Source organism: Panthera onca, chromosome A1 (assembly GCF_046562875.1).
Source record: "Panthera onca isolate mPanOnc1 chromosome A1, mPanOnc1 haplotype 2, whole genome shotgun sequence".
NCBI classification, from domain to species: Eukaryota; Metazoa; Chordata; class Mammalia; order Carnivora; family Felidae; genus Panthera; species Panthera onca.
The window spans coordinates 176684162-176701948 of NC_138339.1; the positions used below are offsets into that span (position 1 = coordinate 176684162).

General features: G+C 35.2%; 1 protein-coding gene across 1 annotated transcript in view; it reads right to left on the reverse strand.

Moving 5' to 3' along the window:
- GPC5 (glypican 5) overlaps positions 1 to 17787 on the reverse strand; it is a 1417426-nt gene that overhangs the window by 730306 nt on the left and 669333 nt on the right. Inside the window, exon 7 of the mRNA XM_060636856.3 lies at positions 13085 to 13241. Within this exon, the coding sequence (XP_060492839.2) occupies positions 13085 to 13241 (157 nt within the window). The remainder of the gene's footprint in view (positions 1 to 13084; positions 13242 to 17787) is intronic.

The window sequence follows — 17787 nt, forward strand, 5'->3', positions numbered from 1 at the left end:
TGTGGGGAGTGAAGGAAGCAGAGCAACCTTGGATAACTCCTGACTTTCTGGCTAGATAGGATCATAAATGGTAGCATGTCTACCAAATACAGAAAATTAAAACACAGATTTAGGAGAAAATTTGACAAGTTTAGTTTGGGGCTCATTGATTATACAATCTACATCTAACTGCTGCCTGAACATCACTGGAATTTGGTATATTGTTTGGGCATTGGGCCTTGAATATGTGGATTTTCCTTCAGAGTCCTTCTCAGTTGAGTAAGTCATTTCTTATAGAAAACAACCCCAACTACTAACAGAGGCACTATATATTGTCCTAAATTATAGACACCGCTAATTATTTTGCTAAACTCTTGACTCATCCCCCCTCAAAAACAGTGTTTCAGGAAGATCAAATACATCGTGAATACATTCTGATATCTGAAACATTTGTGCTTTTGTAAATGCTGTGTCTGGAATGAATTTATCCCACACCCCATCTGACTATTTTTGATCTCCTGTGGACACCAGTACAGATGTAACTTTTAGGATGTTATTCCTGGCTAAATAAGTAAATATAAAATTTATTATTCTCATATTAATGAATGCCTCATATTGTTTCATTTTTTAAAATATTTTAATGGTGTAGTTTATTTATTTACTTACATATCTGTCTCCCTTCTAGACTTTGATCACCTTAAGTGTATAAAGCAACATACATATATTTTAAAAACATACACAACTAGAAACAGCAAAGAGATTTCTTACAACTCATATACTGACAAAATATTATCAGTTAGGCATGTAATGAGATACCTCAAATCAACCTAGTAATAAAATGAGAAAAGGGAAGGGAGGCAATTTGCAAAAAGGAATCACAAAATGACCAATAAACAAAAATGTGATGCTCAACTTCAGCAATCAGTGAAATGCACATGGCCAAAAAAGATCCCCTCAGTTTATGTAAACTTGAGACAGGTTTCTTCCAGACTCAAAGTTCCTGACCTCCCTCTCCTAGAGCCCTTACTTTAGAAAACTTGCTATTGTAACTCTCGCCTCTGCCCTTTGGAGATGTAAAAGTTCTCCGGCCTCTTAACAGTTTTACAACCCAGGACTGTTTTTGTCAAGGACCTGGGAGCCATCCCTTTGAAATGTAACTTTTTTAAAAGATAGAGCCCGTATCCCCTGGTCTCTGTAGGAGTCTAACTTGGACAAGTGCCAGTTAGCAAACATTGATAGCCTAATCCCATTGACCAACCACTTCCCTAATCAACTCCAGTACGTTTCATCTAGTTCACCCCAGTGCTTAAAAACTCTCCCACCTTTTGTTTCAGCAGAGTTGAATTCAATCTCTCTCCTTTATTGCAATAGCCTTGACTCCTATTTCAAATGTTTTAAATAGTCTCCCTTTCCTGTTTAATTCTGTCTGGTGCCATTTTTATTTGGCACACCTAAGTATAGTTTTTACATTTATATCTAAAAGTTTGCAAAATTAAAAAGTCTGAGGATATGTAATTTTGGCAAAAAATTAAAAAAAAGTTTTTCTTTGGTTTTTGTGTAAACATAAATTGATACAATGGTTTTGAAGATCAATTTTACTACCCCAAGTAACTTATACTCAAATGCATAAAGAGCTTGCTTGTAGCATTGCTTAGACTCATTAAATTTGAAAACAACAGACAATACATTATGGTATATTTGTATCCCTAAGTGAATAAAGTCTATTTCATTAGCAGAAAGACTAGTAATGATGTATAAATTTGAGAAACACAGTTGTGAAAAACACACATACGTTTGTATGCATGTATGTTTGTATGTACGCATACAGGCAGGCATATACAGTATGTCAAGGTATACAACCAAAGATAAAGAAGGGCATTATCATTTCCTTAAAATTTTAAATGATCTGGGAGATTCAGGGAAGATACCTTTGCAGTACTGTTGCAGCACAGGCTTTGGAAACTTCAGGATCCACACAATAACCAGACAGAACAATCAGATAGTAAAATCAAAATCACATGATATGATTTTACAGCCCAACTCATGACTTATCCTCACGAACCTCAAAATACAAATGCATGGAGACATATTAGCAATAGTCGCTAAACCCAATGCCGTCAGCATGTCTGCCGAAGAAAGCAGTGGGAAGCAGCACAGCATGTTATGAGCCTGAAAACCAAAGACTGCAAAAAAGCCAACTAGTATTCACTGGAAATCAATCTGCAAACAGCGGAGAATCAGAAGTTTTTCCCACTCTAGCAGGGTGAGAATGTAAACACCCTGATACAAGGCTGCAGGGGCTGGAGCCTCTGAGTTGAAACTAATCCACCAAGTCTTTCTTACTATTTGGGGGTCCACAAAGAAGAGAAACTGCTGGAAGTGGAATCAAGCATTAGTGGGACAAGGTCAGTGGAAAGAGAAGATCTGAGTAAATGTAGGGGAGGAGATGGAACCAGAATATCTCAGAAAAGAAGCCACCATACTTTACAACTATGTGAAAACAACAGGACTGGGAAGTTAGTAAATTTAGAAAATCTATCTGAACCAAGCCTCCTTCTAAAAATTGAGAAAATTTAAATTCACATGCAAATAAGCATCAGAAAATGATTGAGATCAAATCCTATAAGAAGTTATTATAACAATATTATTTTGCTGCTATCTTTGCAATGAAAGCGCACCAGAATGACGTGCAGAAATCAGACCAAACATTTAACATATAATTTTCAAAAAAAAAACCCTGAAAGACATTTAAAAAAAGAAAAATAAGATACCAAATAGTAACATAAACCAGAATTAGAGAAATTCAGAAATAAGGTTAGAGATTTTGAAAAAGAAGAGGAGAAAAAAACATTTAAAAATAAAATCTTGAAGGAGCGTAAGAGAAAAGAAACACCCCTAGTAATACCGTAAGGGAAGTAGAAAGTGGAAAAAGGTAGATATCTAAAATTAAAAATAAATTTAACAACAGATCAAAAGTATTGAAGAATGTACTGAAAAGAAGCAAGTACAAGTCAACAAATGTATATAATAGGTGTCCTTGAGGAAAAACAAATCAAAACAAGGGAAGAGAACAATTACTTAAAACTATAACTCACTGGGTCGCTTGGATGGCTTAGTCGGGTAAGCATCTGACTTCTGCTCAGGTCATGATCTCACGGTTCGTGGATTCAAGCCCCAAGTCAGGCTTTGTGCTGACAGCTCAAAGCCTGGAGCCTGCTTTGGATTCTGTGTCTCCCTCTCTCTCTCTGCCCCTTCCCTGCTCATGCTCTGTCTCTCTCTGTCTTTCAAAAATGAATAAAAACATTTAAATATTTTAAAAAAGACTATAACTCATTATAATCTGCTAAAAATTTGATATTAATTATTTAAAAGGTATATTATGTTACTGAGAACGTCAACTCAGAACTGCCAACACAAAGCTATAAGCTATATTCTAGTAACATTACTGCACCTTAAAGAAAACAAGACGTTGGGCACTGAGAGAGTAAAAATATAATATGTTATTTATAAACAGTAGAAAATTAGACTGTCAATATTTGCCAGCAATGCTTTCTCCCAGAAATCAGTGCATATTAAAGAGATGCAAGGAAAGAAAACCCCAATATTCTTCTATCCAGCAGAAATGACTTTCATGTAAGAGGGTCACAAACTCTTATCACCAAGTAAGAATTTATGAAATATTGTCTTTATAAGTCCTGCGTAAGAAATGTATTAAAGACATTTTGACAGAACTAGTAGTAAGCATTGCATATATAGTTACTGAAAGAATAAATGAAGTGTGCAGATGTAGTAGGTGAATAAAATTTAATTAGAATATGGATAAAATATTCCAAAATATAACTGACTTTAGTAATCATAATTGGTAGGGTAGTTTTAGTATTATTAATATTAATAATCACATTGATAATGTGATATATCTAAAATGGAGTAAAGCAAATGAATAAGGAGATTATTTTATCTTTTATCACCTGTGTCTTTAAGAACCATGTCTTATGCCTAGATTGTGGCCATAAGAATACTATTTCTTAAGAAAACAAACCAAGGGTCATGTAAAAATGACTGATTCCATGTGTGTGACAGATAATGAACAAGCTCAGTTTGGAATATTTTCTTAAATTATATGACAATGAAACTAGCGAAAACTTTAAGGATCATGTCAAAAGAACTCAAAGGCCAAATCAGAGAAGGGTCAATTTGCATCATGTGGGACAATCTGGACTTCAATAAGGATAAGAATCACAAACATTCATAAAGCTACTTTTATGATGACCTTAATTGTACAATCTTTTAGGGTGCCTGGGTGGCTCAGTTGGTTAAGTGTCCAACACTTGATTTTGGCTCAGGCCATGATCTCCACGTTTATGGGATTAAGCCCACAGCCTCTGTGTGGACAGTGTGAAGCCTGCTTGGGATTCTCTGTCTATTCCTCTCTCTGCCCCTCCCCTACTCTCTCTTTCTATCAAAATAAAAAAAACAAACATTTAAAAACCTGATTTTTTGATGATGTTAAAAAAAAGAATTGGTCACCTTCTGAGAAAGGGAGGGTACCAATTCATTATCTTAAAACTAGTTAAATAAAAAGAAATATTCAAGAATCTATCCTGACTTTCCTGAAGATGATAAGTAAAATAGATAACTGCATCACTGAAGTTGACTTTTATCCTGAGTGCATCTGTCAAAGAAAATAAGTAATGCTATAGAGAAGGGAAAATGACATATAAGACATTTCAGATGAGTAAGTATATGAGGAATTTCATATACCTATGAAAAAGCACCATTCAATGAATTATCATGGTAACAGAAATTAATATAGAATAAAATACTCTTCCACTTCAATTCTTTGGACAGATACACAAAAGTAGTGACAATGGGGGAAAACGTTTGCAACAATGGGGAGCAATAAATAATAATGAACTCTTATTTATTGCTGTTAACCATATAAATTCGACTCAATCACCCTGTAAAGCAGTTTGACATTTCCTAGTAAAGCTTAACATATGCATGCTTTGCTTTGAGATATTGTCATGATACTTCTAGGTATATACTGCAGAGGCTCTTATACATGTGTATCAAGAGATACGTTCAAGATGGTTTATGGCAACATAATTCACTATATCCAAAAACTGAAATCAACTCCAGTATCTATAAACAAGAGAATAAATAAGTGGGTGTGTGTGCCCATAAATGAGAACACTATTCCTTGGTAAAATAAATGAGTACATCTACAGCCATCATCATGGATGAACTTCAAAAATATAACATTTAAGTGAAAGGAACATACCACATAACAACAAAAATGACATGATTCCACTTACATAGAATGCAAACTCCAGCAATATATGTTTGCAAATGCATAGATTGATGGTGAAAACTCTTAACAAGAGGAAAAGGGAATGATTTATATATAATTTATGATCATAGTAAATTCTTGGAGTGAAATGTGTTCAGGGAGAGGCACACAGAGACATGGAAATATTCTGTTTATTTGACTGGGTAGAGAAGTAGATACAAATTCATTTTGTCATTTTCCTTAAACTGTGCATGTGTGAGTATGTGTGTGTAATTATAGATTTTTCTCTATTTCTATACATCTATATTCGTCTCTATCTCTATATTATTGTTATGACTTCACCTGGTTGTATGGAATATTCCTTTCTTTCTTGCCAGTTCACGGCAGAAGCATTTAGGAAAATCCTTTTACATATCTTACTCAACAACTTTTTCTGGTTCAGTGTGGGGATGGATGGGGCACTCCTGTAATGCTATGTACAGATTAGGTTATTTAACCCTCGCAGGATGTTCTTGGATAGTACTATCATTATCCCCATCTTAAGGAAATTCAGGCACAGCACAATTATGTGTGCAAGGTAATTGGTAAATTGCTTGTGCAAGCTATACTTCATTTACACGTTTGTTTTTTTAACCAGTTCACTGTATTGCTAGTAAAAATAACACTGCACATTCAAACAAAACGACCACATGGAAAAACTTGTAATAGTTCTTTGCCTAACGAATAAAATGCAAACTCTTCACTCTTGAATTTGGAACCCATTATGACATTTTCAAGCCACATTTGAATAATGTTGGTCCTCCCCTCTCTCCTCACAGCTCCCCAATCTCCGTTCACCATGCTTGCTCTTCACAAGATACCTTCTTCCTTCCTGTTGTCAATAGCTGAAACTAAGTCATGCACCCACCTTCTCAAATGCCACTTTCTCATAAACATCGCCATTAATTTGTTTTTTCAGATGGCCCTTTCCCTGTCTCCCCTATGCAGTATTTTCTGATTGCCCATTTAGATAGTCTCTCTCCCTCCTCTTAGTTCACATGAAAGTTTGATTTATCTCTGTTGGAATTTAACATGAGTCAGGAGCTTGTGCAAACTATTTCTTCAGTGTTCATCACAAACTGGTAGAGATGAAAGTGAGACATTTCTGCTCACATACAAGAGGCACTGTTCCAAAATGGAAGGCGGCTTGAAGCAAGTGTTACCTGAAGGCTTCAGACCCCACGAAAAGATGGAAGTGGATCTCCTTTGGTGTTAGGAAGAAAACCCGTGGCTTAAAACAGTCAAACAGACTGATACCAAAAATCATATAGGGTAAGCCACACTCCCAGTCTAATTGTTATAGTCCCTAACGCCTTCGTGTATATGATGTTCTTTTGGTATGCTAACATATACATGTAGATGGTGTTTTAAGAGTTCGTGCTACTTTAATAAAGCTTTAGATATACTAATAAATAAGGGATATAATAAACAAGGGTACACATGTTTGTTCCTCATGGAAGAAATGGTTCTTAGACCAGCGGCAAGAGCATCATATAGAGGCATACAAGCAATGCCCCCCTTCAGACCTCCTGTATCAGACTCAGCTTTTTAACAAGGATCCCAAGTGTTTTGTATACACAAGCAACTTTGACAAGCTCTGGGCCCAGGTCACATGCTCTGTTGTTTATATTAATTATTTATAGTTAGATGAGCACTTAATTGGTCAAAATCCTATATGAAATACTCTTTGTACTTAGTTAGAGATATGGAAGTCATTAAGGAGCTGAAAGTATACCTGACTTGTTTCTACATGATCCACTTTATCAATTCCTCCTGAGAGACAATTTCAATAACCATTCTGTTTATTTGCAACCAAAGGCTATAAAAATAGACCTGGGTAGAAATATGATTTGTTTCTGGTTTCACTGACAGTCACATGACTCTAGGCAAGCCATGATAAAATGTATCTGATAATAGTTTCTTAAAAATTTCAGTTTTTACTTCCTCTATTGGTCACACAGTCATACTGAGCATTGTGCTAGTTCAGAGAGACCATAGCTTCTTCATTTTACGTCCTCTGGCATGGTACAGATTTAGTCACGAGATCTGCAGAATACCTGCTTGATCTGGGATGCATGCTAGGAGGCTTCGTAAGCTTTAATTAATAAGTCTTCCCTCTTCACCTGAGTGATTGAACATCAGTTCTGTGTCTAAGCCAAAGCAATGAAAATCATTCCATAGGCATTCAAGGACAAACCCTCTTATTACAATTCTATTATTTAAATCCACGAATGTGATATATAATGTTTCAAGAGAATGAATGATGATTTTAGATGTTTAATTAGGTATAATTACCTGCACAATCTTGTTAATAAAATAGCAAGCAGCCAGGATGAGTCTCAATTATTTAGACACCGAAATGGAAGTGTATAATCAGAATAATATTCATAGTTATCACATCTTAATTAAAATATATTTATCTTAGAGATGTACTTCATTTCTCTTTAGTATAATATTCACCAGTAGTGTAAAGACTGTAGTAGATGACAGTTTCAAACTGTTTATATTTTTCAACATTGAACAGAATCAGGAAGTGTTTCCTTGTGAAAATCTTTTTGGCTTTATCATGATCCTTCAGTATTAGGCATTATAAAATGTACATTAAAGTATATATAGTCATTATTCAAGATTACTTTCTCTGTGTCACAAAGATTTGAATCTAAGTAACCTTATACAAGATGATTTATTTTTAGCATCACTGAATAAACACATAGCTAGTTATTTTTAGTAAACTTTCTTATATTGAGGATAATTTATTAAAGGGCCATTTATCAACACTTTGCAAAGTAAACTAAATACATTTTGTTTTAATTGAATTTGGCGAAACTTTAATTTAGAAATAATACACATACTTTTAATATGCTTATTTGGAACTATTATTTTTCAAGGAAACTATGATTAATATAAACAAATGCATACTTGTATTATCTGTTTGACATAATTTATATTGGAAAAAAATCATCAATAGATAAAATAAAATGATTTCTACAAAATGAATAATTACATAGTTTTAGTAATTCTGGAAAGAAAAATAAAGACTGCATTTTTTAAAGAAAATGCCACTTGTAATTTTTTTGAGTTCTCCTTGACCTCTATGCCTGAGATTCTGAAATAAAGGTGATTTGTGGCAAAAACAAGTTTGAGGAAGCCAAGAATTTTCACTCACTCTACAATCGTGCATTACTAAATAAATCAGCAACCTCTATTCTTCGGTGGTTAACAAAGTATTATTTATTATCTTCATTTTACTATGCACATGGAATATACTATTCTTTTCCAAGGTCATTGTTAGTACCATGCTGTAGATGCATTTGTCAGATGCTGCTCTAAGGTTAGTTACTAAGTGACAAGTCCAAACCAAATATAAACAATAGTTCTATTTATTTTAGGCTATTGAAGGTGAACCAAAGTTTCTTTCCATATCTAGTAACTTTATATTCTGATGTATTTCCCTTCTACTTCCATTAAGTTAATCTCCATTAACTTAACATTAAGTTCAACTTAATCTCCATTAAGTTGAACAACTTTGGTATTCATAAACTTACCTCCTGAGATAAAACACAGGGGAATGCTTCATAAACTAGATGGTGCTATCAGGGGCCGGGTACTGTATCACCACTGTTCTTATGACACAGTAAGCAGTTTGTGGAACAGGGAATCTTTGAGAACAGAGATGATGAAAGGTTGGAGAACTGAGTCCTGAATTCTAGAAATATTTAGAATTTGGGATGATGATGAAAACCCAAACAAAGAGAAGAAGAAGAGCAGCTAATGAAATAAGAACCTAAAGGCTAAGAGTCCTTTTGAAGAAAGACTTTGGGTGGCTGAATAGGAAGCCGAGGGACCAGATTGCTGCACTGGTACTCTGAATGCACCAGTCTTTATGAACCCATAACGATGATCCTTCTGCAGAGACATGTTGAGGAAAAAGGAGACATGACCACTAGGAAAAAAGTCATCTGAACACACACCAAACGATCTTTGTTGCCATTTACAGTTGCTTAGCTAAAATAAAATTATTTCTAAAAACTGCTAAACACACTGTATAACATTGTATGAACAATGATGAATATGACAATAGAAATTATCACAATTTGAAAACTGAAAATCACCCTACTATTCTTGAATGTATTATAGCTGAATCAAACTGGGGTCAAATTCAATGCATCTGAGTTATCACTGTGAACCACCTTATCAAAATGAATCTGGTTCTAGGTTACACAGTCTGTGTTTTTCTTTAAAATTGAAATTTAAATTACAATATCACATATGAATTGCAAGCAATGCTACTACAGATTCCAAAACGATACATGGAATAGTTTTGCTACAGCTCGTATTTTAGTGCCATTCTGGTTTGTTTTTCAACATTTGAAACTATCAGAATTTCGGGTATTAGAAGAATAGTCAAGTAGTTGAAAAAGTATTGATGATTGTGTCAATATGTTTGCTCTGCATGGCTAAAAGAACAGAACTTGTTTTTTCCCACTGGTGTTTAGAAACTGCATCAATCAGCCTCTTTGAAAGGGTGCCAAGTGTCGAGTGAGGCAAAATGAAGGTTCAAAGCCATTTTGACCCTACACTTCCAGGTTACTAGTGAAATAACCACACCTATACAAATGAGCCAGATTCAATACCTAAAAAAAAGCACAGAGTAAGTTCCCATAAGATTGGAATTTTTAAATCATTTTACTGAAATAGGAAAATATTTTCAGTTTCCTAAGAGTAAACACTGCAGAGTACAGATGGCTGCTTTTTATAAGAAACATATCAGTTATCATTTCATAATAGCCACCAGGTAGTTTTGAAAGCTAAAAAGTTGTTAAATTATTTGATACCATTGGTGATGAAAACAAAATGATACCTAAAAGGTATATAAATATTTTGATGGTAAAACTTTGCCCGTTAAAGTGTGTAGAACCCTCTCTTGTCTGAAATAAACATGAACAAGAACAGATGGAAGATCAGGTTAAGGAATAATTAGTAAAATATTCACCAGCTTTGAAAATTGTCATAAATGAAGCAAAATCAAATTTGCAGAACACAATATTAGTGTTATTCCATGTAATCCTACATGGCTATAATTACATAAATACATTTTGGTATAACTCTTTCTAATCAGACATTTTTGAGGTGACAAATGAACTGTATTGTAGTAAGGTTGTATTTTATAAAGAATACACATCCGTGTAAAGAAGAGACAATGGTGCATTTCAAGTTCTTTATTCAAATTCAAACCTGGCAAACTTTCTAGAGCACTTGAGTTTTAAGTCATTATAGCCATCTAAAACTAGGTCTCAACTTGCTTTAGCAATATATCAAATGAGACAAACACAAGGAAAATATGATCATGCTGTATAAAAATAGAAATGTGACCTATGCATTGCTACTTTCCCTGCCCCTATTTATTTCAGCATACTATCCACAGTGGTTTCCTAACCACTTATTAAAAATTGAAAGGCAACAGCTATAAACTCTGAGAAACACGATAGGCAACCCACTTATAGCAGATGTGGATTTTAAAAAAAATGTTTGCCTGGAGTTGCTGAAAACCATCTAAATCTTAAATCTCTCCAATTCTGATGGATAGTTGCTTGCACCATACGTGTTCATATCAGTAATAATTGAAAACAAGGTTTTGAGGTAAAAATTCATTCTTGCCACCTTGACAAGTATGGTTTGTGAGAAAATTATTAGTGGTTGAATATCCTCCACTATCTCTACTTCTCTTGTGAAATAAACAAAAAAAAAAGAGAGGGAGAGAGTAATCTATTAATACATAATGAGTTCTTGAGCTTATAAATAACTCCCAGAGTGAAAAAATTCCTATAAAAATGCTAATTCTACACACACACACACATACATGCATATAATTTATAGATGAAGTTTCAACTTCAACTATTCTTTATAATAATATTTATGCCTTAAAGCCCTACTAATAGTCAAATTGCAATAAAATTATGGTACATGGAAATACTGAAGATAAAATGAAAATGAAAGACTAACTAATATTATCCTAATAGATAAGTATCATAATTCCAAAATACAATGGAGGACATTTTAACTGTTAGAAAAATTATTTTTTTTCTAGTGAAAACCCTTTCATTTTCATTTTCTACTTCCTCCTTTTCTTGTTGTTTTGGCCTAACCAACAAAATATAGAGTAAAACAGAAGAATCAGCCTGATAAACTATATTAATACCAATAACAAAAACATGTATCCTAACCTGCCCCTACAAGAGTAGAAGATATTTAATTTTCACAAAGAAATTGCCTTAATATATCAAGACATTTTGTGGCCATTGGTTCAACTCCTGCTCCAATGTACTAAATCCCATCTATTTACTTTCTTTTTTCTTAATTTCTTTATGTTTATTTATTTTTGAAAGAGAGAGAGAGCGAGAGCAAGCATGAGCGGGGTAGAGGCAGAGACAGAGAGGGAGACACAGAATCCGAAGCAGGCTCCAGGCTCTGAGCTATCAGCACACAGCCCGAGGTGGGGCTCGAACTCATGAGTCATGAGATCATGACCTGAACTGAATTTAGTCGCTTAACCAACTGAGTCACCCAGGCAACCCCCCCACCCCGCACCATCTATTTACTTTCTATATTAAATTTATTTCTATTTCTAACAAGAAAACATGTTTCTTCATATTAATTGTCCTTTGTATTTTGCACCTCTGTGGCTTCCATTTTTTTAACCAATATATCTGCCTTATAAAACAAGAGCCTAGAAAGAATGCAGTATTGATGCTTGAAGCATGTGTAGTGTTCTAAATTTATTACAAGAAGTGAAAAGCAAATGAATTCTTCTCCCACCAAAGTCATGAAAGGACATGTCTAACAGTTCCAAAGCAGCCCTTTGTGATTTAGAGAGAAACTATCAGACTAGCCTCCAGATAGGGCTGCACAGGTCCAGAAAATTACTTTATAAAGTAGTCACCTTTGGTATGACCTGAGATAAATAAAGAGCTGGAAGGTAGCTGCCCTGAGTACATTAACTTTCATCCTTCTTTCTCAGTTGATAATTTTGGTTGTCTTGCCCACCTGAACATCTGCATATACCTAACAAGGAAGAGCCAATATGCCTCATCTTTGAAAGTGAAGAAAAGAAAACAAAGTTCATCTGGTGATTTGTTGTGGCTGTTGTCATTTGGAAGCTCCATCTTTTGCCGTGGTGATCAGTCCAGCCATACCAGAAACGGTTTTCAAACTCATACAACCGCAACAAGGAGAATGACCGGTGAGAGTTTTTTTGGGAGAACAAATTCCTAAGAGTTAAATCTGAGCAGTTTACACTATCACTAACCATATATTTAACCAATTTCTTTGCAATTCGACTCTGATGCAAACCTGGTAAAGTATCTTTTATGTAATGGCACAATATAATGAAGTTGCAGAATTTGACTATTTAGTAGAGTTTACCCATCCTGGTTTGACATTATTTACCAATATGCATTTAATAGGCACCCTAATAGTCATTTCATGCCCTGAGGACTATCTGCCTTTAAAGCCTTTAATTCTCAGAACTGGTCATTCACTAGTCTTTCTCAGAAAAAATAAAAATGCCATTTCCATTCAAAGCCATGAGTTAAAGATAACAAAACCCCCAAGAATACATGTCCTGAATAACTTAAAAATGGGGTCATTTTCATTTCCAATTCCTTTTGCATGCTTCTGAATTCACTATCATTATTACTTTACATTCACAATAATAATTATCTTCAATTATATTTCAAAATTAATTCTTCAGAAGTGGTGTTAGAATCATGTACTTACAGTCCGTGATTTTCAGCGTCCTCTTGACTTCTCCACTTCCCGATCCCCCACAACCGTCTTCATCATCACACTCCCCGCTGACCTGTTCAGCCATGCCACCGCCACTGCCCATCTGCAGTTCCCACTTGTTGGGCTTGGGTGACCTACCCTGCAACAACTAAATATGGATACAAAAACACTTATTAATGGAAGACTCAAGTCATCTAACGAAGTGATTCAGAAACGTGTCTAAATTAGAATGATTTTCTTATGGGGCTCTACTATTTTGGTGAGAATACTTTACCAAATTGAGTCTGTAAGAAAAATTAAAACTACTGAAATAATAATAAATAATGGGCAAGTTGTTACAGCTACAAAGATCTACAATCTGCATATCGGCTCAATAATCAAGCTTTGCTTGAGGCTTTGGAAAGCCAATAAACCAGGCTTTCTTGCTCATGGATAGTTTGGCTGGAGAATCTTTTGTCTCTGAATTAACATGTTTAAGCTTGGTCAATCAAACTCCATCAATCAAACTCCAGGACGACACAACTCCCTTTGCAGTATATTGGTTGATACTACTGTGCTGTGCTGTAAGCCAAAAATCCAAAATTTCTCAAAACATAGAGTAATATTCTTCAAGAAAAGATTCCGTTAAAAGAATGTCGAATTTTGCACATATATGTGTATATAGCTTTAAACTTTCTTGGATCAGATGCATAGTCCAATGCATATGGCACAGAACTGAACCTGGGAACAAAAGACTTAGATCCCACTTCCATTTCTACAAATTACTTAGGAAATTTAACCAACTTCTTGGTTCTTGGTTCTCAAGTATTTTATTTACTAATACGAGCAAAATGGATGGAATAGCCATTTCCCCCTACAGCATGGGAGTGCTGGTAATATTTTTGAATAATATTGGTAATGCCTGAACTCCTTTTCAAGAAGATGATATCATGAATAATAGAATATTTCACTTAAAGCTAAGATGAGAGAAATGATTGAGTATGTGGCACACACCCCTGTAAGGCAGTATAGAACATATGACCAAGCATGAGCACAAGAGGGTACTGCTATATTATGAACAAAATGTACCACTGCTGAACACTTAATGGCATTTAAATTTTTAGGGTGCTTCATGAAAGTATCAGGGTTGTTACTTCTAGGAGATTTTCTAGATAATAGTATCGACTGGCAGACAATAATTAAACATGCAGCCCAACGACAATATTTCATATTGGAAAACAAAGGGTAAAATATCCGCAGTACAACTAAGATGAATATGTTTAGCATTTAAGGAACACTTACATCAAAGAAGCTGGACTTTTTTATAAGCTTTCAAAATTAAAAATAAAATGAGGTCACAAATTGTGAAATATTGTAATTCTTTAAAATTAATTTTTCCCTAACAAGAACGAAACGGTAAATAATTTAAAAATTCTGGTCAGAATTAATTTCTATTTATTAGCATTTCCTAAATGTGTTAATAGGTGTTAAATTCAAAAAGATGTCTCCCCTGATTCTCTTGCATATTCCTCCAAACAAGAGGTTAATATTCCATAAGACATTCCCTTACTGAGAAGATCATACCCCGGGAAACAAGCCATCATATCTTACTTTTTCTCCACGTTTCAGTTTCTCATCCTCTTCACAATCCCTCTCACTGTTTCCAAGTCCCTGAATATGAGACATAATCACTGCTTCCTAAGACAAACTCATCAAAAAATATCCACAATTCTATCTGACCCACACTTCCAGGTTCCCAATAATCCTATCTCCCTCTGATGGGGTCAACATCTCTGCGTCCTCTGCATGAAAGTTTCATCTTACTATGTTCATTTTCTTCCTTCTCAATCATCACACATCCACAAATGTTCATTTTCGTTCTCACAACTATGATAAAATTTATCTTGCCAAAATTCCCTATACATTTCTAATCAACAAAAACAAGCTTTCACAGTAAGATCCTTATTCAAACCCCACATCTTTTGGATTAAACTATTCCAATTTCTTCTTAGTTTGATCGTTTCTCTCCTCAAACTTCCAGGAAAATAAAGATAAATGTTTCAGTTAATAGCAGAAATCTCTGTTCTTCCTTTGTAGTCTCTTTCTGGGAATCCATCCCGACAGATTGTGCTCTCACCTGTATACAAATTACACACAAGTCCTTATCTGCAGCTCTTGCTACAATACTTCATCTCTAAGCAGTGATTGGATATAAAAATGTACTCTACTGCTTTGTATCTTAAAATAAAACTTCCATCTCCACTATTCATGTATCATTACAACTTCTCTTCCCAACCCCTGATTGCAGGGGACATCAGTCTCTCCATCTACTACCACCAAATTATTTTCCCCAAATCAGTACTTTCACCATGTCATTTCTCTCTGCCTTACTGCTCTTTGTGACCCTTAACTGTCAAAAACTGCTAGTTCCCAACATGTGTCTAGAGGAGAAATATCACTAGAGATAGACAAATCACAGAAAGAGATCCTGTGGCAAAATGGTTGTGAAATTCTTATGATGGCCCCTTCTTGATACCCATGAACTAAAGGCTCATGAGAAACCTCACAGTAAGCCAATCTTGTTTAACAGATGAGACTCACTTCCCATTTTCCAAATTTACATAAGCAAATTACCCCTTCCCCTCTCTCAACACCCACTGACATACATTTGGAAATGGGGCCTACAAAATACCGTTCAAATACAGTTAAAAACTTTGTTTTTGTTACTTATATCTAAGCACAATCCCCCAGCACCCAAATTCTGCCTCAGAGCAATCAGTTTGTCACACTGAAACTGTGTGAATTTGTATGTCTATAATTTTGTTTGTGCTTGTTTCATATTTTTCTCACTTCCAACTCTTGGTTTTCCTCCACATAGAATAGAATACCCCCTTTCTTCTTTCACAATTCATCATATCCTAAATCTCAAGTGCAACCTCAAATACCTCTTTTCCCACTCCATACATATTTCTTGGATCTTTTCAATCTATGTGAACCATTCACAGGCACTTAATTAACTTTCTTGAGCATATGCTGTGTCTTTCTGAATAATGGTAAGTTTCTCAAAGATGAGACCATGATATTCTCATTTTTATGCTCCCAATCATTACCAGAGGGATATTTCCACATTATAGATGCTGAATAAATAAGTTTTAATTCATTTGCAATTTGAAAATAATTTATTAAATTTACCCTGTCTTCCACGCCCTTTACATCTAATTTAGGAAAGTGCTTTCACTTTTACTCAAATCTTCAGAGGCCATGATATTCTAGAACAGCTTTTGAATTCATGCTTATTGACTGGTAGATGAATTCACTTATTTATTCAATGACATTGAGTATATATTATGCAACTCATATATATGTTGAAGAATATAATTCACATCAAAGGAGAAGACATAGTCTTAGTTCTTAAAAAGTACTCAGTATATATTCCTTTTTAAAATTTTTAAAGTTTATTTATTTTGAGAAAGAGAGAAAGCATGAGTCGGGGAGGGGCAGAGACAGAGGGAGAGAGAGAGAATCCCAAGCAGGCTCCGCACCATCAGTGCAGAGCCCGACGCTGGGCTCAAACTCATGAAACCATGAGATCATGACTTGAGCAAAAACTGAGAGTCAGACACTTAACTAACTGAGCCACTCAGGTGGCCCTATATTCCTTATTTCAAAAAAGTTTTTAATGTTTATTTACTTTTGATAGAGAGGCAGAGTGTGAATGGGGGGTGGACAGAGAGAGAGAGGGAGACACAGAATCCAAAGCAGGCTCCAGGCTCTAAGCTGTCAGCGTAGAGCCTGATGCAGGGCTCGAACCCACAAACTGTGAGATCATGACCTGAGCCAAAGTCGGACACCCAACCGACTGAGCCACCCTGGTGCCCCTATATTCCTTCTTTCAAATTGGTCTACATGAATATGCAACAAGCTACAATCAAAATAAAAGAAATGATGTGAAAATCGGGGGTGGGGTGGGGGAAGCAGACTGATGATTTAGCTTTGTCATCTTGCCACATTATTTTTCTTTTTGATCTTAGTAAGAAGTTCATCTCATTCCTGTGCTCCAGGAAGCATCTAAAATATTGTGGAAATAAAAATTTAACACTGAAGGATTATACCAAGAAATACTTCCCCAAAATATTTGTGTTTGCTACCCTATTAACTCAAGAGAAAAGGGGTATTCAAATTACCTTTTTAAATGAATACCTAGGAACAGGAATCTAGATAGGGTCAAAAACTTATTTATATAAAATATTCATTTTTTTCTACAGTAGGAAGGGAACTTTAGCTTTATGATTGGGTCACAAGGTGATGAAATAGCCTCTTGTTCTTTCACAGGACATCAGCTCTTTACCGTCCTCTCCTCCTCCAAAGCCTGGGAGCAGCATGCAGATCACTCCGCCATCTTTCTGTTGGCTCCACCTTCATGGGCAAGTGTTATTTCACTTACTATTCTTAAGTCATTTTGGAGAAATATACACAGCTTCCATCAAAGACAAGCTTTTGCCCCATGTCTTTAGGTAAAACGAAACAAGTTCCACATGTGCACATTTAAAGCAACATACACAGGGGCGCCTGGGTGACTCAGTTGGTTAAGCATCTGACTCTTGATTTCAGCTCAGGTCATGATCTCACCGTTCATGAGACTGAGCCCCTCATTGGGCTCTATGCAAACAGCATGGAGCCTGCTTAGGATTCTCTCTCTCTCCTTCTCTCTCTCT